The sequence below is a fragment of the Propithecus coquereli genome, unplaced genomic scaffold, assembly GCF_000956105.1.
Source record: "Propithecus coquereli isolate 6110/MARCELLA unplaced genomic scaffold, Pcoq_1.0 Scaffold3, whole genome shotgun sequence".
In the NCBI taxonomy this organism is placed as follows: Eukaryota; Metazoa; Chordata; class Mammalia; order Primates; family Indriidae; genus Propithecus; species Propithecus coquereli.
In genome coordinates, this window is record NW_012148618.1 from 521,414 (window position 1) to 543,817 (window position 22,404).

The 22,404-nt window shown below is 55.8% G+C and overlaps 3 protein-coding genes across 8 annotated transcripts in view; 2 read left to right on the top strand and 1 right to left on the bottom strand.

Moving 5' to 3' along the window:
- Window positions 1-2,526, top strand: part of ACIN1 (apoptotic chromatin condensation inducer 1) — a 37,484-nt gene extending 34,958 nt beyond the window's left edge. For all 6 annotated transcript variants that reach the window (XM_012649390.1, XM_012649391.1, XM_012649392.1 and 3 more), the window contains 4 exons: window positions 65-172; window positions 411-735; window positions 840-940; window positions 1,604-2,526. In XM_012649390.1, the coding sequence (XP_012504844.1) occupies window positions 65-172; window positions 411-735; window positions 840-940; window positions 1,604-1,930 (861 nt within the window). In that variant the 3' untranslated portion in view covers window positions 1,931-2,526. The remainder of the gene's footprint in view (window positions 1-64; window positions 173-410; window positions 736-839; window positions 941-1,603) is intronic.
- Window positions 2,527-3,558: 1,032 nt separating this feature from the next.
- Window positions 3,559-14,350, top strand: CDH24 (cadherin 24, type 2). The gene is made up of 14 exons (XM_012649397.1): window positions 3,559-3,688; window positions 5,294-5,613; window positions 5,795-6,089; window positions 6,280-6,399; window positions 6,474-6,641; window positions 6,817-7,004; window positions 7,409-7,662; window positions 8,523-8,659; window positions 10,954-11,075; window positions 11,157-11,268; window positions 12,111-12,359; window positions 12,903-13,693; window positions 13,773-13,959; window positions 14,044-14,350. Exons 2-12 carry the CDS (start codon window positions 5,413-5,415, stop codon window positions 13,400-13,402), a joined length of 2,346 nt encoding a protein of 781 aa, XP_012504851.1. The 5' UTR covers window positions 3,559-3,688; window positions 5,294-5,412; the 3' UTR covers window positions 13,403-13,693; window positions 13,773-13,959; window positions 14,044-14,350.
- A 3,319-nt stretch (window positions 14,351-17,669) lies between these two features.
- Window positions 17,670-18,816, bottom strand: PSMB11 (proteasome (prosome, macropain) subunit, beta type, 11). The gene has a single exon (XM_012649245.1). It carries the CDS (start codon window positions 18,743-18,745, stop codon window positions 17,837-17,839), a length of 909 nt encoding a protein of 302 aa, XP_012504699.1. The 5' UTR covers window positions 18,746-18,816; the 3' UTR covers window positions 17,670-17,836.
- Between the last annotated feature and the right edge of the window lie 3,588 nt (window positions 18,817-22,404).

Consider the following 22,404-nt stretch of genomic DNA (forward strand, 5'->3'; position numbering starts at 1 on the left):
TGCAGCAAGTAGGAAGGATTGCGGACACACTTTGACCCTCTGTCTTCTCCCTTTTCTCCACCAGTACTCAACAGTAGAGGAAGCCGTTGCCACCCGCACAGCTCTGCATGGGGTCAAATGGCCCCAGTCCAATCCCAAATTCCTTTGTGCTGACTATGCTGAGCAAGATGAGGTAAGAAACCTAGGGAAAGGAAGGAGGGGAGGCCATTATCTGCTAGATTCCAGCTGAGATCCTGGCCAAACTTGTAGTCACTGTGATTCTGTTCTTCCTTCTTCCCCACACCCCCGCTTTGGTTCCTTTAGTCGAACTATGGGACTTCAAAATGTCTGTATCCCTGATACCTGGGCTCCTTCAGTAGAAGTGATGTCATCTCCATCCTGACTGTCCTGTCCCTCCTCTCTGCCCACAGCTGGATTATCATCGGGGCCTCTTGGTGGACCGTCCCTCTGAAACTAAGACAGAGGAGCAGGGGATCCCACGGCCCCTGCACCCCCCGCCTCCACCCCCGGTCCAGCCTCCACAGCATCCCCGGGCAGAGCAGCGGGAACAGGAGAGGGCGGTGCGGGAACAGTGGGCAGAGCGGGAACGGGAAATGGAGCGGCGGGAACGAACTCGATCAGAGCGTGAATGGGATCGGGACAAAGTTCGAGAAGGTCCCCGTTCTCGATCACGGTCCCGTGACCGCCGCCGCAAGGAACGAGCAAAGTCTAAAGAAAAGAAGAGTGAGAAGAAAGGTATTTAGCTGTGGGGCACGCATGCCCACTAGTAGGTGGGAAAGGATCTAAATGGGATGGGTCAGAGGGTCACGTGCATCAAATCTGATTCACTTCTACCTCAGAGAAAGCCCAGGAGGAACCACCTGCCAAGCTGCTGGACGACCTTTTCCGAAAGACCAAGGCAGCTCCCTGCATCTATTGGCTGCCACTGACTGACAGCCAGGTGAGTGCTTTCCTTTGTGCCCTGCTCAGAATCTCATCAAGGCTTGAGGTCAGTGCCTGGGGAGATTCATGCAGCTGTGAGAGTGAGTAGGCCAGGTATTTGTTAGCTTAGCATAATAGGGGAAGAAACTAATAATCACAGAAAGAGGCAGTTTTAAACAGTTGATGAGCATGCCATAGAGAAACCAAGCCCAAGCGGGTGAAGATGGACTCACAGACAGGAACTGAGTGAGGTGTGTGGGTGCCTCGGAAGCTGGCCGTGCCAACCAAGCTTCTTTCTCGGAACTTGATTTTATAATAGCTGAGAAATCATGTTTTATAAGCTTACCCATTTCTCTGTCTTTTAAGTTGAGTTTCTTAGTGATAGGACTTTTGGGAATTTTAGCCTTACGTTAGTCAACTAAAGAGAAAAGAAATTTGTTCATATCTAGGGTGATGGTAGCTAGGAAAATAGCAGAGGCCAGGCATGGATGGTGCCAGTACATGTTGTGTGTGTAAAAGTTGAAAACTTGGAGAGAGGCGCTCTGAGAAAGACAGAAGCAGTTGCTGAGCCCCGACCCCCTTTCCTGCTTAACACTGAAGCTAGGAGTACAGGGTCCAGGCACAGATGCACTGATGTGCGCAGGACTGATGCCTGCTGTCTTCCTTTCTTGCCTGGCTACAGATTGTTCAGAAGGAGGCAGAGCGGGCTGAACGGGCCAAGGAGCGGGAGAAGCGGCGAAAGGAGCAAGAAGAGGAAGAGCAGAAGGAGAGGGAGAAGGAAGCTGAGCGGGAACGGAACAGACAACTGGAGCGAGAGAAACGTCGGGAGCACAGCCGAGAGAGGGACAGGGAGAGAGAGAGGGAAAGGGAGCGTGACAGGGGGGACCGAGATCGTGATAGAGAAAGGGACCGGGAGCGAGGCAGGGAGAGGGATCGCAGAGACACCAAGCGCCACAGCAGAAGCCGGAGTCGGAGCACACCTGTGCGGGACCGGGGTGGGCGCCGCTAGCTGGGACAACACTAGGAGAGCTGCAGGTACCAGCCGCTCTGCCCCAAGGGGGTTACAGGCCACAGAGGGATAGGTATAGTTTCCACCACTCTGGAACCAAGAGTCTTTCACACCACCTGTCCCCACATACCAAATGGAACAGTGGCCACCATCCTTCCCCCACACACACACCCCTTAACCTGTCTCTTGGGACTTAGCCCTCTCCTCCCTCTCATTTCCTATTGAGTCTGTGAGAGGCAAGAGCTAGGTTAGGGAAGGAGGTGGTTGGCCAGAGGGGAACAGCCAGGTGCCCCAAACCTCTTTCATTTTTCCTCCATCCTGCTCACCACCTCCCTTGGGTACTCACAGCCTCCTCTTTGGGAACAGCTGGGGCCAGGACTGGGTCACCTATGAGCTGAATCAGCATCTCCTCCTGAGTCCCGGGGCCCCTGCAGTTCCCAGTCTCTTCTGTCCTGCAGCCCTTACCTCTTGCCCACCGAGTCCCCCGGTTCCACTTTATATCCACCTTTTCCTTTTGTTCAATTTTTATTTTTATTTTTTTTATTATTAAATGATGTGGTCTATGGAAAAAAATAAAAATCTGACTTAGTTTTAAACTGTGAGTGGCTTTCGTCGGGCAGGGCCTGGGTGAGAAGGTGAGTTGAAGAGGATGTCTGTAGCACGGAGCAGGCGTCCTTGCGTTCCACACAGTCGTCTGGGCTGACTACTGCTTCCTGGGGCAGGGACTTGCACTGTCTTCCGTCGCTGCCTTGGCTCTAATGAGCCCAAAGCTGTGGACCTTCTTCACTTGAGGGTGGAGAGGAAGACCGCCTGGGAAATGGAGCTGCCTAATTCCCTGGCGGAACCCCAGCAGGGCTAGGAAGGTCCTTTTCCTGGTCCCCAGTCGTATGCACGATTAGGTTAGGCATTTGGGCATCTGCTCGCCACCTTGGAGGTGCTTCCCATAACTGCCACCAGGGGGCGGCAGTCCCTCGCTCTGTTATCCCCTGTAAACGAGCTTCCCCAAAAAGGCTCCACTCCCCATCTCCACCATGCCGCCGATGTCGTGCCTCTGTCCCTGACCCGTTCTCTGGGCCCGGGCTGCGGACTCCTGGGACCCTTCTGCCTTCCTTAGACGCCCCCCAGCACACCTGCTACTGTGCTCTGCACGGACTCCCAAAACGCCGCCGCCTTGCAGCGGGGGTTCCACACCAGTCCCAAAAGCCGGTCCGGGAGCAGGGAGCGGGTCTCTCTGTAATGAGCTCCTAATTCCCCGCCTCAGCGCGCGCTCGCCCTTCGTCCGCCGCGGGAGGCGTGCTGGCCGCCTTGTGCTCCCGGGTACACCCTCCTGCCTGCGCTTCGGAAATGGCCTGGCGCCGTGGCCTGGACGTCCTCCCGCCCGAATGCCCTGCCGGCGCTGCGGGCACGGCCCGGGAGGGGCGCCGCATCTGTATGCGCCGGGCAGCCCGCGAGCGCCGAGGGGGAGGGCGCGCGGCGCCGCCCCCGCCCCCGCCCCCGCCGCGCGGGCCCGGCTGGCCGGGGAGGGTCGGAGGCTGGGCTCTCCTCTCCCGCGCGGCGCGGAGCCGCCTCGCTCCTCCGCAGGCGGAGCCTCCTTCCCCCGCCCCCTCCGTCTCGCTCCCTTGTTCTCGCCGGGGCCGCTCAGACCTGCAGCGGAGCCGCGGCGCCCGCTCGGATCGGCTCGGGGCTGCGCCCCCGGGACCCCGCGACGGGGGCGGGCGGGGGCGCTCCCCGCCGGCCTGGGCCCCTCGGCAGTGCCAGGTAAGGGCGCCTGCCCCGGAGCCCGGGGTCGGGGATCCGCGGAGGGGCGGCGGGGGGCCCGCAGCCTGCGGGTGTCTTCAGAGCGGTGCGCTCCGGGGCCGGGAGCCCACTGCCGGCTCCCTTCTCCCGCGCTCTGCCTCTTCTCCTGCCCTCGCACCTCTTTCCCTCTTTTTCCTCTCTCGATTTCTCTTCACCCTTCCTTCTCTCTGCCTGTTTGCCTTTCCTGCCCCTTCCTCTGTCTCCCTAAGCCTTCTCTTTCCTTCTTGTCCGGTCTTTTTCCATCTCCTCTCCCTCTTTGCCTTTTTCTTCCTCCACCTTACACCCTCTCCTGTCTTTCTCTTTTCCCTTTCCCGCTCTCCTTTCCTTCCCCGTTCCCTCCCTGTCCTCTTACCTTCCCGCTATCCTGTTTCCCACTCCTCTAGCCCCTTCCTCCTCTCCTCCTCGTCCCGCCTCCCTCTCTGGTCCCCAGCTTCTCTCTGGCTTCCCTCTTCCCTCGGGAGCAAACGGACTGTCAGGTGTATGTCTGCTCCGGGGGAGGTGGAGAGGCGGAAGCACAGCTACCTGAGGGATCCCCCCCAGGAGGAGAGGAAAAGGAGCAGTGGGAAGGGTCCTCTCCCCAGCTGCCTTCCCGAAGCCCCTTCCTACCCCCCCACTCCTGGCTTCTCCTTCTCCCAGAATGAAGTTCCGGAGGCCTGGTCTGACACCCCCCACCCGCCCCCACCGCCGCAGCTGAGGGCTGCCCCTGCCTGTCCGTAACACATGCTGAAGGGCCCTCTGCCCCAGGTGACCCGTTCCCAAGCCTGGTACTATGACTCCTCCTCTCTGCCTCTGAGACACCAGGCTGCCTCCCTGATCTCTTTCATTCAGCCTCTTGCAGCCGTTCTGTCTCCGTCTCTCATCCAGTCATCTCTGTCTCTGTCAGACAGTCACTGAGTCTTGGTCTAGCCCTTAATCACACTGTGACCTCTGGGTCTGCTCTGCTCCCCCATTCCCCAGTCACCTCACCCTGCCCCCAACCCTGTCCCCTCTTCCTCTAACTCTGGCCCCCGATTCTGTCTCATGAGCCCAGTCCCTCTTCAAGGACTGCGGTTGGCAGTGTGGGCTGGGGGCAGGGTTTGGCAAGGTGGGGCTCCCCGTGGGGGGTAGGGACTTTCACAGGCTCTCAACCCTGGCTTAGACTGCACTTCTTGTCATCTCTCAGTTTGACCCTAGACACCTTAAGGCCACAACTCCATGAATCTCAACCCCTTAATTTTAAGTCCTTTCTCTGGTAGCTCCAACTCCTCCAGTCTCCTGGTTATATGCCCAACCCGGGAGGACAGGGGCTAGATTTGGGATCCTAAGCCCTCCCAGCATCCCCTCTTCTGTTTTCCTTCCCAGCTTCTCGGAGTTGACTGAGCAGAAATTTATCAGCTTGGAGGGCTGGAGGTGAATACTGGCAGAGCCTGGGTGGAGGGAAGGATCAGTCTGTCTGCTCTCTGTCTTAGTTTGAATTCTGGGCAGTGGGGTGTCTGGTTCCTTAGAGGTCTTGTCTGCAGCATCTAATTTGGGGAGGGGAGGAGGATCAACAGTTTCCTTGGCCCTGAACAGCTACCTGTCCTGCAGGTGTGGATCCATGGGGTAGCCCCAGCGCCCCTCCACCCCAGCCAGCTCAATGGGCCACCTGGCCCAGCCCAACCTCAGCACACAGGGCCAGTGAACAGAGCCCTGGCTGGAGTCCAAACATGTGGGGCCTGGTGAGGCTTCTGCTGGCCTGGCTGGGTGGCTGGGGCTGCATGGGGCATCTGGCAGCCCCAGCCCGGGCCTGGGCTGGGTCCCGGGGGCACCCAGGCCCTGCACTGCTGCGGACCCGAAGGAGCTGGGTCTGGAACCAGTTCTTTGTCATTGAGGAATATGCCGGTCCAGAGCCTGTCCTCATTGGCAAGGTAAGGATCAATCCCTCCCATGTCTACTCTGACTCGAGGCCCTTAGGCCCTGCCCTGCAACTTCATCACTTCTGCAATGACCGTTGTCCCTTGAGACTCCCAACACTGTACCCAAACCTGGACTCTTTGATCCTCTGTCCCTGCACTTGGAGCCTCTGCCATCTTTCCCTGACCCCTACAGCTGCACTCGGATGTTGATCGGGGAGAGGGCCGCACCAAGTACCTGTTGACCGGGGAGGGGGCAGGTACCGTGTTTGTGATTGACGAGGCCACAGGCAATATCCATGTCACCAAGAGCCTGGACCGGGAGGAGAAGGCACAATATGTGCTACTGGCCCAAGCTGTGGACCGAGCTTCCAACCGGCCCCTGGAGCCGCCATCAGAGTTCATCATCAAAGTACAAGACATCAATGACAATCCACCCATTTTTCCCTTCGGGCCCTACCATGCCACAGTGCCTGAGATGTCTAATGTTGGTGAGCACCCAGCTATGAATGTCCCAGATCCCGTCTCCTGGAACTCCCTCACCTCTCCTTCCCTTATTGCTGTCTACCCCAGAACCCACCTTCTTCAATTCAGCCTCCCTCACATCTGGGTTCCCCTCATCTGCTGTCCTTCCCCATCTGGCCCTGCTGCTGCTGAGTGGGGTGCCGGGATCCCCCACAGGGACATCAGTAATCCAGGTGACTGCTCATGATGCCGACGACCCCAGCTATGGGAACAGTGCCAAGCTGGTGTACACCATTCTGGATGGACTGCCTTTCTTCTCTGTGGACCCCCAGACTGGTGAGGATGGGGCTCTGGAGCCCAGTAGGGTAGCCATGGGAACAGACACCCCCTGACCCAGCGTCTGTCCCTAGGAGTGGTGCGGACAGCCATCCCCAACATGGACCGGGAAACACAGGAGGAGTTCTTGGTGGTGATCCAGGCCAAGGACATGGGCGGCCACATGGGGGGGCTGTCGGGCAGCACTACGGTGACCGTCACCCTCAGTGATGTCAACGACAACCCCCCCAAGTTCCCTCAGAGTAAGGGGCCAGTGCTGTCAAATGAGCTATCCTTTGGCCACCCTACCCCTACAGCCTCTGGAGAAGCCTTCCCTCCCCACCCCAACCCCAGCTAGACCCTGGGAGAAGGATGTGCAGGGGGTAGGGAGAAGGGCTGGGGACCTCTCTGAATGTGTTTCCCTCCATTGGCCCCAAGGCCTGTATCAGTTCTCTGTGGTGGAGACAGCTGGGCCTGGCACGCTGGTGGGCCGGCTTCGGGCCCAAGACCCAGACCTGGGGGACAACGCCCTCATGGCATACAGCATCCTGGACGGGGAGGGGTCTGAGGCCTTCAGCATCAGCACAGACTCCCAGGGACGAGACGGGCTCCTCACTGTCCGCAAGGTTAGCCTCCTTCCTGCTGACACTGCAGACTCGTTTATATCTGCCTCCTGCCCCACCCACTGGGCACATTTCTAACTGTTCTAGAACAGACTCAGGACCCTTCTGTTGGAGCCTCCTCATGGTCATGGTCATGTCCTCACCTTTCAGATGAGGCCCTGAGGCCTAGAAAGGGGAAGGACTGGCTCAGGACATAGAGCAAGTCCACCATGGAGCTGGGGGTAGACCTAGAGTTACTGACGAAGTAATCTGCCTGACCCCTGAGGCGACCAGCCCTTGGTGCCACCTCTCCTCACACGAGGACTGAGCCCTGGATACATTGGGGGAAGGGACTCTTCACCTTCCAAGGGCCTGGGGCCTGCCCTGGTTTCCACATGCCTCACTCACTCTGTCTCCCCTCACCGTAGCCGCTAGACTTCGAGACTCGTCGCTCCTACTCCTTCCGAGTGGAGGCCACCAACACGCTCATCGACCCAGCCTATCTGCGGCGAGGGCCCTTCAAGGATGTGGCCTCTGTGCGTGTGGCTGTGCAGGATGCCCCAGAGCCCCCTGCCTTTACCCAGTCTGCCTACCTCCTGGCTGTGCCCGAGAACAAGGCTCCTGGGACCCTGGTGGGCCAGATCTCAGCTGCTGACCTGGACTCCCCCGCCAGCCCGATCAGGTGAGCCGGCTGTGGGCTGGGGAGGGCGGAGCCTCTGGGAAGGAGCCAGGTGGCAGGTTATTCCCACCCAAGGGTATGTAAATGTGCCCCGTACCTACTGCAGATCATGCCCACCTCCCAGCAAGGGTCTCCCTCTCTGCTAACCACTCCCCAACTCTCTGCCCAGCCCTCTGGGTAGGTAATGGTGGCGCCTCCCAGTGGCAGAGCAAGCAGATGTAATCTCATTAGATAAGTGCATCTCTATTGATCACGCCCTAAGTGCTTCACATTTTGCCCACTTGATGACACTGAATTCTCACAGCAGCCCTGTGAAGTAGGTGTCATCATCGCCAGTTGTTTGAGGGTCACGGGTGGTCACACAGTAAGTGGCAGGACAGCCACTCTTTCCCGCTCACTGGCCAGCATCCCCCTCACAGCTCTGTGAGGGAGGTGCTGGTGTTACTCCCACTTTGCAATTGAGCAAACAGAGGTTAAATAATTTGTTGGAGGTGACACAGCCAGTCCAAGGCAGAGCAGGGCTGAAACACAGGTCCCTGGGTCCCCGGGTCCCCAGGATAGGACCCGGAAGCCCGAAAAACAGTAGTGTTTATCCAGCTTCTACCTCTTTCTGTATCTCCTCCTCTGACCCACATGAAACCCAGTGGCCCTGAGTCTTAGGAGAGGTATTTAATGGTGGTGTCCTCCCAGGGACATCTGCCCTTTAAGGGGACTCCAACCTGAGCTATTGGTCTGGGTGCATAGGGCGGGCTCTGCCCTGAGGAGCCATGAGGCCTAGCAAGGTAACAAGAAGAGAGTTGGCTGGGGCAGCAAGCTCTGCCCCACCCCCAGATCAGCCCCCAGCTCGGCTCCGTCTTCCCCAGATACTCCATCCTCCCCCACTCGGACCCAGAGCGCTGCTTCTCTATCGAGCCCGAAGACGGCACCATCCGCACAGCTGTGCCCCTGGACCGCGAGGCTCATGTCTGGCACAACCTCACCGTGCTGGCCACAGAGCTAGGTGAGGAGACCTGGGCCCATGAGGTAGTGGCAGCCTCCTGGCGTGGGAGTGGGAAAGGGCACTCACTGCCATCACCCATCACAGCCTGAGTCCCTAGCCCGGATCCTCACCACCAGGCAGGCTTCCTGGTCCCCTAGGCTGGGCTGGGCACAGTGGGTCTGCCTGAGCATTCTACTGACCCTCAGTTCACCCCCTTACCTGACTTGCCCCAACCCAGATCTTAAATAGCTCCCAACCTGTGCGCTGGCAGACCCTGCCCTGCCCGCGCTCCGTACAGGCTGGAGCTGGGGGCTGGAAAAGAGCTGGGCACCTCCTCCGGGAGCTAAGCAGGAGTGCACTAGCAGCCCCTGTCAGAGAGCCCTCTTGGGAGCCCCGCGGGGACCCACAAGGTAGGGAAGAGGACCGCCGAGGTAGGGGAGGGGCGACAGCTCCTTGGGCAGGCTCCTCTCCTGCCCCGTCAGTCCCCAGCAGTGCGGTTCGGCTGCCTCTGGGCAGCTCTGGCCTGTGGAGACGGGGAGACCTCCCTTCCTTCTGGGAATAGCCCCCTGCGGTTGTCGTACTGTATATGAAAGTTGTCATTGTGTATGTGGACGCCTATACATGTCAGTGAAGAGCTGTATGTATGTGTACATGCAGGTATGTGCTCAGGTGTGTGTACAATTCTGTATGTGGGAAAAATATATACACACGTATATATTTGTGATTGTCTATAACTGGACACGTATGTGTTTACGGTTGAGTGTATAGAATTATATTCATATTTGTGCGTATGTGTGATTGGATGTATATAGCAGTACATACAAGCAGCTGTATGTGTTTTGAGTAGGCAGGTGTTTGTGGACAGATAATAATTTATTACTTATTATGTATCAGGCATGGTTTTAAGTACCTAAAATGGACTAATCCATTTAATCATCACCACGACTTTAGAAGGGAAGTATGATTATTTCCCTAGTTTGAAACGAGCAAACTCAGGCAGAGAGACGTTAAGGAACTTCCCACGGTCACACAGAGATTACGTGGCGGAGCCATCAGACCCAGTCAGTCAGCAGTCTGAGCTGTTACTTCCACCACCACACCGCCTTTCATGTGTATTTAATCATATGTGTCTAGGTTTCTGTGTCTGTGTATGCAGCTGGGTGCCACCTGGCAGTGCATATGTATCTACAGTTGTGTGGATGTCCGTGCGGATGGCCCTGTGTGTGTGAGGGAGGTACTTTTATATACATAGTTCTGTGTTTGCATATGTATTTCCCTCACTGTCTTCTCACCTTCCTGCCAAATCCTGCTCCTACCCCTACCCCAGCATCAACTAGCAGTCCTGGGCCCTTACTACAGTGGAGGAGTGGACCCCATCCCCATCCTGTCTCTGGGGCACCCCAGACCCTTAGCCAGGCAGTCCACTCAGCCTCCCCAGCCCCTTTCATCAGGGACAGCCAGCTTTCCCCCTGCCTAGGGGAAAGACCAAAGGAATTGGGAGACTCAGCCTAGGAGAGGTGACAGGGGTACACACTCTGCATTCTCTCTTGGATGGCATGGGCAGTGAGAAGCAAGGTAGGGTAATGGTGGGAGTCACCTGATGAAGGGATGGGTGAAGATGAGACCTGTGTCTGGCTGTGGTGCCCAGGCTGGCTGGCGCTCTGCACCTTGTAGGTCATGCAGCTCCTCCTCCCCAAGGTCAACTCTTAAGTGACACTCACTGCTACACTACAGCCTCCCAGACCTCTGATGAGATGTGTGTGTGTGTGTGTGTGTATGTGTGTCCATCCCACTGGTGCTGTGCATGGCCTCTATGCATAAATGTGCATTCTATGGGCCCTGGGTATGGGGGGTGACACTGCATTCACTGTGCATATCAAACATCCACTTCATGTATGTTACATTTGTTTTAAAACACTGAATGTACATTGGATATATGGTGTGAATGTGTTTGTATATTCATGGTTGTGGTCTGTCTGCATGCAAACTGTACGCACCCTTTGTCTACTTTCACTTATGCTGCATGTGCCCTGCACATGGGTAATTGGACATGTGTATCGCCGGTGCCACATTCCTGTTGGATGTCTGCTGCGTATGACGCATTTCTTGGGTACTACACGAATGTCATATGCACTTGGTATTCTTCCATTTATTTCACAACATTGCTTACTACTTGTACATTACATGCATATTTCGTGTGCTGCATGTGCATGCTATGTGCTGCATGTGGCATCCATGCCCTGCACCATGTATGTGGTGTGTAACTGTGTGGTGTGTGCGTGTGTGGTGTGTATGTGTTGGTGTTCTGGCTTCAGACAGCTCTGCACAGGCCTCGCGAGTGCAAGTGGCCATCCAGACCCTGGATGAAAATGACAATGCCCCCCAGCTGGCTGAGCCCTATGACACCTTTGTGTGTGATTCTGCAGCCCCTGGCCAGGTGAGCAGCTGTGGCAGAGGGGTTGGGACCTCAAGGCCTCCAGTGGCCCACTCCATACAAGGCCTCGATTCTTCCTCCCAGCTGATTCAGGTCATCCGGGCCCTGGACAGAGACGAAGATGGCAACAGTAGTCGTGTCTCCTTTCAAGGTCCTCTGGGCCCTGATGCCAACTTTACTATCCGAGATAACCGAGGTGGGTGGCCTCCAACTGTTGTTACCCACCTCACGGTTCTTGGTCCACAAGTCGATAGAAATTGGCATGAGACTGAAAAAGGAATTTAGACAGGCAAGGCTTTATGAGGGGGAGCTTTTGCTCAAACAAAAGGGAGACAGTGCTGGTTAGGGAGCAACCAGACTGGCTCTCTGAACAAAGGGCTGGGGAACTTTTAAAGGGTAAAGGAGAAAGTTTGATGCCAACATTGAAATCATAACATGTAGAGGCAGAGTTTTATCGGCTGCTGCCCATCTGGCAATCATGCTTCTTCATACATTGCATGTCTCATTAGCATGTTAAATCTCCACCTTTGGGTGTGATTTTTAGCATTAAAATAAGGCAAAGGTCTATGAGTGGTCAACTTTGGGCTTCATCTTGGCAGTAACCAGTTTGTGCTGCCTTTGACTGGGGCTGGCAGAACCCTGCTCCGATGGTTGCCATGTCCTGTTAAAGAAAGCAGAACTGCTTTCTGTTGAAGCTGGGCGTTAATCATTTCCAAAGCTTTTGTTCAGTATCATAAGCAGACTTAAGCTTTGGCTCAAGGCTCAGGCAGGTAGCCAAAGTCCACCGACCTTTACTATCTCACTACGACCATGCCCTCGCCTGCGTCCCTCCTCTCCTTCTCCACCACCCCCAGCCCGGCCTGCCTAACCCCTGCCCCACCTGTCTGGGCCTTCCACCCAACAGAAGGTAGGTGTGGATTTACACTTGCTTGGTTGCTCTTTGCAAACCTTCCCCATGGGAGGCTGGCTCTGTGGGTGGGACTCACCCTACCCGGAAGGTGTCCCAAAAGGTGCTCCAACATCTTCCCTCTCCCACAGATGGCTCTGCCAGCCTGCTGCTGCCCTCCCGCCCCGCTCCGCCCCGCCAGGCCCCCTACCTGGTTCCCGTAGAACTGTGGGACTGGGGGCAACCCGTACTGAGCAGCACTGCCACAGTGACTGTCAGCGTGTGCCGCTGCCGGCCTGATGGTTCTGTGGCATCTTGCCGGCCCGAGGCTCAGCTCTCAGCCACTGGGCTCAGCACCGGTGCCCTGCTTGCCATCGTCACCTGTGTGGGTGCCCTGCTTGGTGAGTCAGGCCATGGCGGGACATAGGTGTGGGATCTGGACCTGCAGGGGTGTGGAGAAGAACCAGGACCCTGGGCATAGGGAAATCCACCCTAGAGCTTGAAGGACCCTCATGCCTGGACTTTCCCACCACCTGACACATCCAAGAGACAAGCTCGGGCCTCATATTACTGAGCCAATCCGTAATGACAGTAACAAGCCATAAAAAGTATTTATTGAGCCCCTACTCTGTGCCAAGTATGGTGCTGGGTACATCACTTGTGGTCTTTCATTTTATCTTGTCAACAACCCTAAGAGGTAAGTATGTTTTCCACACAAGTAAACCAAGGGTTCAGAGAAGTTAAGCAACTTCCCATTGTCACACAGCGAGTAAGGGATGAAGTCAAGATTCAAAGCAAGGTTTGCCAGATGTCAAAACTAGGGCTTGCAGCCCCCTAGGCCACACTGCCTCCTCTACCGCCTGTTGGGTCCGCGGGTCAGCATGGAGACAGGCGCCCTGGCCCTGCCGGCTCAGCGGCCTGTGTGCCCCCCATCTGTCACGCAGCCCTGGTGGTGCTCTTCGCGGCCTTGCGGCGGCAGAAGCAGGAAGCGCTGATGGTACTGGAGGAGGAGGATGTCCGGGAGAACATCATCACCTACGACGACGAGGGCGGCGGCGAGGAGGACACCGAGGCCTTTGACATCACGGCCCTGCAGAACCCCGATGGGGCGGCTCCGCCGGCGCCTGGGGCCCCCACACGCCGCGATGTGCTGCCCCGGGCCCGGGCGCCGCGCCAGCCCAGGCCGCCGGGCCCTGCCGACGTGGCCCAGCTCCTGGCACTGCGGCTCCGCGAGGCGGACGAGGACCCCAGCGTGCCCCCGTACGACTCGGTGCAGGTGTATGGCTACGAGGGCCGGGGCTCCTCCTGCGGCTCCCTCAGCTCCTTGGGCTCCTGCAGCGAAGCCGGCGGCGCCCCCGGCCCCGTGGAGCCGCTGGACGACTGGGGTCCGCTCTTCCGCACCCTGGCCGAGCTGTATGGGGCCAAGGAGCCCCCAGGCCCCTGAGCACCGTGGAGGGGCAGCGGCACAGGCCCTCTGAGTGAGCCCCACAGGGTCTAGGCAGGCAGCAGCAGCCCAGGGGCCCAGGCCTCCTCCCTGTCCCTGTGTCCTTCCTTCCCCAGGGCACCCTAGCTCTTCCCTCCTTGTCCTCTTGAGTCTGTTTGTCTCTCTCCAGGGATCCTTGTCTCTGTCTGTGACACTGTCCTGCTCTGGGTTTTGTGGCTCTGACCCTGAGCCTGCGTCCTCTCACTGTGATTCGTTTCTGTTCTCTGTGGCTGTTTGTCTCTGCAGTTGGAAATTTGTCTCTCTCTCTCTCTCTCTCTCTCTCTCTTTCTCTCACACACACACACACACACACACACACACACACACACACACACGCACATGCTCTGTCTCCCTTGCCCACACACATGCTCTGTTTCTGTCTCCTGCCCACATCTCCCTTCCTTCGCTGGGTCCCTGTGACTGGCTTTTTGGTTTTTACTTTGTTGTCCATCCCAAAAATCAAGAGAAACTTCCAGCACTGCTGCCCGCCCTCCCACAGGGGATGCTCTCTGCCCCAGGTCAGTGCTTCCAGACTGTGGGGCCAGGGGTGGCTGAAGCCCCCCCCCACTGACTGCCTCTGAGTGGCTCTCCTGTCCTTACAGACCTGCCCGCATGGTTCCATCCATCACTCATGGCCTCATCCTGGCTCCACTGGCCTCCAGCAGGGAGAGGGAGCCAGCCGCCTCCCAGGGCAAGAGCTCCAGCCTCCCACGTGGCCGCCTCCCTGGAGCTCTGCCCAGCTGTCAGCCGCCCCGGGCATCCCAGCTCTGGGCACTGTCTTGTGTGCTTCCCAGGCCCCAGGGGAAGCAAGGAAGGAAAGGGGGAGGCAGCTGGGGAAGGGGAAAGAGGGAGGAAGGGGAGGGGCCTCCATCTCTAATTTCATAATAAACAAACACTTTATTTTGTAAAGCTGGAGCCCTGCTTCTGTTTCTGCACTCAGGTTTCTGTACAGAGCTTTGCTGTGAAGGGTGGGAGGAGAGCCCTATCCCCTCCCTGCTCATTCTCCTTTCTCCTTGGGGGAAAGCCACTTCAAGTCCCTCTAGAGGAGGATTTGGGGAGTCAGGAGGTGACAGCTCTGTGCCCCACTCCCACCAGCAACTCTCTGCGTTCCCTGTTGGTCTCACGCTGTCCAAGGAGAGTAAGATGTGGGGATTGGCCAGAGGGGAGGATGGGCAGGAGAAATAGAGGGCGAGAGCTACTGAGAAGAGAGGAGGAGATGACAGACTAAGAGGGGCTTCCAGGAAAATCATGTGGGTGGTAGGCAGCAGAGGGAGGCAAGCCAGCCTTTCCTGGGGCCTGTAGTGCCAATTGGGGAAAGGGTGGGCCAGGGTGAGATGGTCACATTGAATCTGGGCCTGCAGTCCCCCCATTTGTTCTCCCCCAGTCCACGGTCTTAGTCTTTGTGGAGCACAAAGGAGGAGGAAGAGGGACCAGGGAGGCGCCTGTTGAGGGGCAGAATCAAAGTCAACTGTGGCGGGAGGTGAGCAGGAACTGCCAGCTTCTCCCAATGTCCACTCCCTGATGCAGAGAAAGGATCTGCCCAGGAACCAGCATAAGAACCCAGGCCTCGTAGCTCCAGGCAGCGCTCCTAGAGGCACGAAGCAAGTGGGTGGCTTAGGAAGTGGGGGGTGCTGGCAATTGGGGAAAGCTGCTTCAATGTGCATATTCCTTCTGTCACACCTTCCACACCTGCTTGATTAGGGCAACCAGGTGGTGGGGGAACAAGCACACGCCTTACTCTTCCGAAGGCTGGAACCCTGGACCCCTAACAGCCCAAGAGCCTGTGCAAGGCCTCAGGAAACTAGAAGAAGGCAGCATCCCAAGCAAGGCATCAGAGGGGACAAGGTCTTCCGACTCAGGGCAGCAAGGGCAAGATCTCTGCCCCTTTGGTCTCACCCTGATTCTACATCAAACCTTCAGGGATTATTGGAGAGATGGAGGAAATGATCCGAGCCATGCTTAGGTAGGGAGGAGTGCATTGGAATGGGATGCTGACCTTGGCCTGCCCACCCCCCCAACACCCTCCTGGGGTCCTCCCCCAGCTCATTAAAAACTTAGAGGAAAATAACAGGGCATAGGGCAACAGGCTTGTCAGCAAGACCCAGGGGCTCCCCTCTGGTCTCCAACACTTCATCCTCTGGAAGGCAGAAGCTGTCAAGGGAGGGAGATGGGCAGGACTGTAGAAAGAAGGGAGAGGGGAAAGGAGGAGAGGAGATGCAAGGAGACGCAAGACGGGGCTCCCCCTCCGGTTCTGCCCTCTGAGTCTGGGTTCAAGCCTCCTTCCCCAGTTTGCAGGGCAGGGGGCGGGGGCACAGAGCACCTCAGGGGCAGGGAGCTGCCAGCAGCTCCCAGTGCCCCTGCCTGGGCTCAGGTGGCAGTCCCAGGCCCTGGGCCACTCCTCCCTCCCTGAGAGCCTCAGGATAGGATTGGGGGGATGAGGAATTGGAGAACTGGTGCGGTGAGTCCTGCCCCCACCTCCTCTTTACTCTGGATCACAGCCCCAAAAGAAATGACAAGGCCTGGCATTCTTCCCATAAGACATTGCTGTCCTTATTCAGGTGTTGCTCTTTTCTGTAAGTCTGTTTCCTGTCTCTGCACACAGCAACTGCATCACCTGCCACATGCACATACACACACCCATCCTATATCACTCTACACCTGGACACAAGGCCCACCTGCAACTGTGGCACGAATACGCACCCTTTCATGCCTACACCAAACACTGGAAGCCTGTGCCAAAGCTGCCCCTGCACATGGGCTCCTCCAGGGGGACACAGCAGACCTCTGGTTATGGGTCCCAGAGTTCCACATCTCCTCCCCTGAGGCTAGGGAGTGGCCAAGGGGTGAAGAGGGCTGCTATGGAAGCCATCGGCCAGATTCCTTGATTATGGCTTGAAGGCCAGTCCTCTTGTATTGTGCACCTTTCTGTGGTCCCCTTTCTCACCACAATTCCACCTGCCCCCCGACTCTGTCCCCACTGCTGTCCTTTCTGGGGCTGGCTCCAGGACCTTTCCTTCCTCCTCCCCAGTCAGGCCCTCAGGGCCAGAGTCTGGAAGCCTTCTCCTGCCTGGCCAGCTCCTGTTAGAGGAATTCTTAGCCTGGGGCGCAGGGTTAGGGCTCAGGGCCCAGGCTGAAGCTAGGAGAAAGGGTTTTAGGAGGGAGGACAAGTGGCTGTTATTCTTGGGACTGGGATGTGGGATGAGAGAACAGAAGCTTCAGTAACTTTCCTTCAGGCCCCATCTCCTAGTGTTTTCTCTCCCGTGTGGCCTGGGGAGAGGGGGCGGTGGCCTTCCTGGAGCTCTCAGCCGAGATCTCTAAGTCAGGGCTTCCAGGGGAGCTGGAGTGGGGACTGGAGGGGCAGGAGACTGTTCCCCTTGGCATGGCCACTTCCCTCTCCTCTTCCTTCTCCGGAGGCAGCATGAGGAAGGGGAGGCTGGAAAGAAGGCAAGGCAAGAAAGGAGGTGGGCACGGCTGACAGTGGAACCCAGGCCCAGAGGGCTGAAGAGCCAGGATGTGCTGTGGGGGCTGCCTGAGCTCACCCCTGCAGGCCCTCAGGGTTCACTCCCCCCTGGCCACCAGGCAGGGGCTTGGCCCAGCTACTCTTCCCCTCCACATCTCTCCCCAGAAGCCTGCAGGGAAGGAGGAAAGGCAGAGCAGGGGGCCTGGGAGGAGCTGTGCTGAGTCAGCGCAGGCCCTGGTGGGGAAGGCCTGGGTCTAAGCCTCCTCTCTGCCACTTACCGTGTGACCCGGGCAAGTCACATAACCCTCTGAACCTGATTGCTCTTCCATAAAGTGAGGAAGGATCATTTTTACTTCAAAGGGCTGTCAGGAGAACTGCCGTCAGTAAAGGAATAATCATTCTTGTCATTACAGTCAAGGCGGAGGAGGGCAGATGAGACAAGCCCACCATACCAAGAGGCGTCCATCACTGTACCAGGCCAGGCCACCATCCCCTTCTCATCCTGAGAGGGGCCGCTCCCCTCCTCGCCGCCCCACCTCACCAACGTGAAAAAGCCACCAGGAGAAAGCGACACTGCCATAAAGGCCCCAAACTAAGAGAGACTGGGGATGGGACGGAAAAAAGCAGAAAAGAAGATGGCAAGAAAAGAGGGTCTAGCACCTAGCGCGGCATCTGGCATGCAGCAGGCACACTGCAAGTGTTTGCTGGAAGACGGACGTGGTGCCCAGAAGGAGGCTGGCCCAACCCATGGGGTGTCAACAAAGAGCCATCAATAGCTCTGGGAGGCAGAAAGGATGGAGACTTGGAACAAATGAAGCTGGCAACTCATCAGGGCTGGAGACAGGTGCTGTGAGGCTGCTCCCAGCGGGGCCCACCCCTGCTGTCCCTCTCCCACCCACTCCCTGGGCCTGGATCTCCTCAAGTCCTGCCGCTTCTCACAACGTCTCAGTCCCTGCTGGCATCCTGGAGTCTCCTGGTGTCGCCTCCCTGTCTCCGGCAGAGAGTTCTCTATCTTCCCCAGCTCTGTGGGTAGTGGCAGGCTCAGGATGGGCCTGGCTGGCCTCCTCCTCTGGCTCTGACTCCGGCTCCCGGAGCTTCTGCAGCTCCGTGTACAGCACACAGGCATCGTTGCGTGACACATACTCCCATCCACTCTCCCGCACATGGAAAAGGTCTACAGAACCCCCTGAATAGGCATCTCGGTGGGTGGCGTGGGCCACAGCGCATCGAGCCAGGGCGTAGGCTTCCTGGGTGGTCATGTCATAGCGGTAGCCACGGTCTAGCACACCATAGGCATAGGGAGATCCAGAGCCCACTGAGAAGATGTTCCCCTGCAGGCGGGTGCCATTACTGTAGACATAGAAGAGGGAAGGACCAGAGCAGTCCCAGCCACACAGGGCAGTGGCCACACACAGATCCAGCCCCCGGTAGCGGGACATCATGACTGACAAGAGCTTGGCAGCACTGGCCACGCTGGGTAGCTGACCCTCCCTCAGTGCCCGAAGCCGAAGCTCCCGCTGTAACACCCGATACCATGTGGCACAGTCGGCGGAGGTGCCAGAGGTGGTACCCAGGAGGTGCCGGTGCACAGGGATGACCTTGCATGAGGTTGGACATGCCACGTAGCTGCCACAGGAGGAACGTGTGTCGGCCGCGGCTATGACTCCGTGACGGAAGCGGAAGGCCAGGGTGGTGGTGCCGTGGGCCAGCCGGGGGCCATGGGTCTGCAGGAAGGCTTGAGGGTCACAGCCCCGGGGCACAGCCCAGCCACCAGACTGGGGCAGATGAGGTGATGGTCTCTCGGTATCAGGCGCCTGCCACTTGCACACATCCTGCAGAGCCATTGCCGGGGCTGAGCAAAGGTTGCAAGAAGCAAGGCAGGGATTTGTGGGCTGGGGTCAGGTGGGGGAGAGGGACGCTATGGAGAAGCTGGGCTGCAGCCAGAACCAGTGAGGATGGCATGTGAGCTGACGCTTCATTTCTGCCAACTCCAAACCACGCCCTGGGATTGGCTGAGGGAGCAGCCCCTCCTCCTCAGAGGACTGCTGAGGGGGGACAGGATGACACCAGGGGAGTCCCCAGCACCAGGAAGACGCTGCCCCATCAGTCAGACCTTCACTTTCTGTTGCCCATGATGCATCTAAGAGTCTCCCAGAGAGTCTCCTGTCTGTCATCCTCCAGCTCTCTGGAGTGGGGTGGGGGCTGGGGCAGCTCAAAGGAAAGCAGGCACAGTGGAAGGAGGAGGGCTGGGTTCCCTTGTGTTTCCTATGCAGGACACTGGGCATTCAAAGACACAGGAGGCCCTTACCTGGCCTGAGGAGGAGGTAAAGGCAATTTGGTGCTCTGCCGCAGTAATAGAGAGTGCTGCAAACCCTCGGGGCAGGACCCTCAGAGAGGTGAGAGAAGGAAATTCTGAGGCTCAGCTAACACTTTCAACTTATGGGCAAGATGGGGAAAGAAAAATGGACTGAGGCAAGGGCAAAGAGAAAAGAGCAAGAGAGTTTTGTATGGGGGAAAGCAGAAAGAGGCTCAGATACCTTCCAGAAAGGCGGATTACTGAGCGAGGGAAACTAGAATCTGGAGCACTCTTTCTCCTCTGCTTTCTGGATAAATATGTCCTCTATCTGCATACAGAGACAGCTTTCCTGACAGCTCTCTGGCAGCATAGCTTCTTTGACTTATTAAAGTCCTGAGGATGTAGCTGAAAGGATCTAGTGGCCCTCTCTCTTCTAGTCTCTCTTCTACCCAGTAGTTTACAATGGCAAGAGAGCTGTTTGCATTAATATTAACAGTACCAGGGCAGGAGAAACGACTGACCTTGACCCCATAACATTGAGTCTGAGTTTTACACCAACCAGGGGTGGTCTAGGGGTGGGCTTGGAGGACCCTGACAGCTGGCCCTTAACAGACCCCACACAAAGGAAAGAGCCTGATCCTACAGACATCATGAGGGTGGGGCTGTGCCATCATAGTTTCCTGGGACCTCAGTAGCAAGGGCAAGTGTAAACATGTCACTAGAGGACTGGAGAAACAAGAAGGGCATGCTAAGGTCCAACCAGTCCTTCTCCCTTCCTTTGTGTAAGACCACCTGGAAATATTACTGAAGACAAAAGAATATGTCCTCTTTCTAAAGACTAAGTCTTAGACTCTATATAGAGATGGACTGCCACCCCTCTAGGCCGGGCCATTATTAAGTCAAGTCTGGACAGTTGAATGTCCTCCTAATCGGCCACCCTCCAGTCTCCCACCCTAATCTTATCCTCCCTATGGACATGTTTTCCTAAGGCACCACTCAAATCCTCTGTCTCTTTTGCTAAGAAACCTTGAAGGGCTACAAGATAAAATCAAAACTACCTCTTCTGCCTCAAGCTGGTATATAGTTGAATTCAAATCCATCCATCACAACCTCTTTTCACTCTATTCCTAAAACACTTCCCACCTTCCTTTCACCTATTTGAATCTTATCCCACAAAGCCCCGCTTGAGTACTGCCTATTGTGAAAATCCTTCCCAAGTATGAGCTGAGAAAGGAGAGGCTGTGGGTGTGAGGAGCAATGAGACTCAAGTGTTATTTAGAGAAATGAATCCAGACTTCCTTGACAAAGCCATCCTGGACCCTCAATCTTTTCCCGGTCTACACAGACCTCCTACCCAACCTCTGAACTACAGCACTTATCTTTTGTACTTCTCCTTTGTGAGGTCTCCATGAGTAGGGATCCTGGAGCAAAGACCTAATTCAGGTAGGTTGGGAATAGGTCATGGAAGGCCTTGAATGCCATGCTGAGTAGCTTGAACTTTAAAGAAAATTTTTAGGCAGGTAAGTGTTAACGTTAAAATGGTACTTTAGGAAAATCAATCTGATGCTGTGCGTAATGAATTAGAGTGATAGTTTAGGCCCAGAAAATCAGTTAGAATATTTCAGCCATTCAACTATGAGGAAATGAGAAGCCAAAGGTGGTATCAGTTGCAATGAAAAAGAATGTGAGAAACATTGCAGAGGAAGAATCAGAAGAACCTGGCAACCCACTGGAGGTGGAGGAAAAGAGGAGTGTCAAAGATGATCTAGGGCTTTAAGCCTCTGTGCCTGGAAGAGCATTGTTGTCATCCTTTCATGTTCATTTGGCAGATATGTATTAAGCAGGCAGTGGCCACAGAGATGAACGGTAGAGAAATATTTGTCTTTAAAAGCTCACAATCTGGTAGGAGATAAATGTACTCTTCTAACCAGGTAAAATGTGAAAGTGCCTTAAGGAGGCACAAATGCTATTAGCGCAGAGTGAAAGAACCACTAAAAGCCACAAGGAGGACTAGTTGCATTGCAGGGGTGAATGCAAAATCATACGTGCTCAGTAAACAGAGGCACTCTGCATTTCCACGCCCTCCAAGTGTGAGACACAGATAAAGATCTCCTGCTTCATTACATTCTGATGATTGGGCTTGGAAAGGGTTGTCAAATTTCAGCATTAAAAATACAGCCATGCAGAGTCTGCTGAAGGAGAGGAGGGGCTGAATGGGGCATCTCAGGAAAGCGTAATTCTGATGTCGATAGATGTTGCCGCTGGAATCCAACAAGGAAGGCCAGACACTGACTTCATAGAACCATAAACCAGGAGGCAACATTTCATACATATGCCCACTTCCTGACTTGTTGTAGTTTCCAAAAGAGTTAAAAAATGAAGGAGGGAGGAAGAGGCAATGAAATATAGCACATTCCTGAATAAAAAGCATCGTCTTAGCAAGCTGAATTTAGACAATCTCTTGGTACATCTTTATGGAGCCTCAACTCTCCTCCAGGCTCTTTGAGCTGGTATATTACTATTGACTCAATTATTCAGGTGCTGAATTGAGAATTCAGTTTGTGGATTAACTGGGTCCTTTGTTTTTCCTTCTTTATTCTTCTATCCACCTTTTATTTTATTTTATTTATTTATTTTTTTTGAGACAGAGTCTCACTGTGCTGCCTGGGCTAGAGTGCCGTGGCGTCATCCTAGCTCACAGCAACCTCAAACTCCTGGGCTCAAGCGATCCTCCTGCCTCAGCCTCTCGAGTAGCTGGGACTACAGGCATGTGCCACCATGCCTGGCTAATTTTTTCTATATATTTTTTAGTTGTCCAATTAATTTCTTTCTATTTTTAGTAGAGACAGGGTCTCGCTCTTGCTCACGCTGGTCTCCAACTCCTGAGCTCAAACAATCCGCCCGCCTCGGCCTCCCAAAGTGCTAGGATTACAGGCATGAGCCACCGCGCCCGGCCATCTATCCACCTTTTAGGCAATTCATTACTTATTATAATTTCCACCAGGCGGTGGGAGAAAAGAGAATGAATATCGAATCTTAAAAACTGGTTCATTAAAGAACAGTTGTGGTGTGGCAACTAACAAAAGCTATATTGTTTGTTGAGCTTTTCACCACAAATTACTGTGGTTTAACAATATCGTAGGGAAATGGCCTCAGAGTAGATCATCAGTTTACCCAAACTTAGAGGGTACCCTTAAACAAAATGGC

Bases quoted from the DNA above. Each gene is read 5' to 3' on its own strand.
- CDH24 (XM_012649397.1), top strand. From the start codon at position 5,413: ATGTGGGGCCTGGTGAGGCTTCTGCTGGCCTGGCTGGGTGGCTGGGGC. The intron at 7,663-8,522 runs GTGAGCCGGCTG...CGTCTTCCCCAG, and splicing joins TCCCCCGCCAGCCCGATCAG to ATACTCCATCCTCCCCCACT. The intron at 11,269-12,110 runs GTGGGTGGCCTC...CCTCTCCCACAG, and splicing joins TACTATCCGAGATAACCGAG to ATGGCTCTGCCAGCCTGCTG.
- PSMB11 (XM_012649245.1), bottom strand. From the start codon at position 18,745: ATGGCTCTGCAGGATGTGTGCAAGTGGCAGGCGCCTGATACCGAGAGA.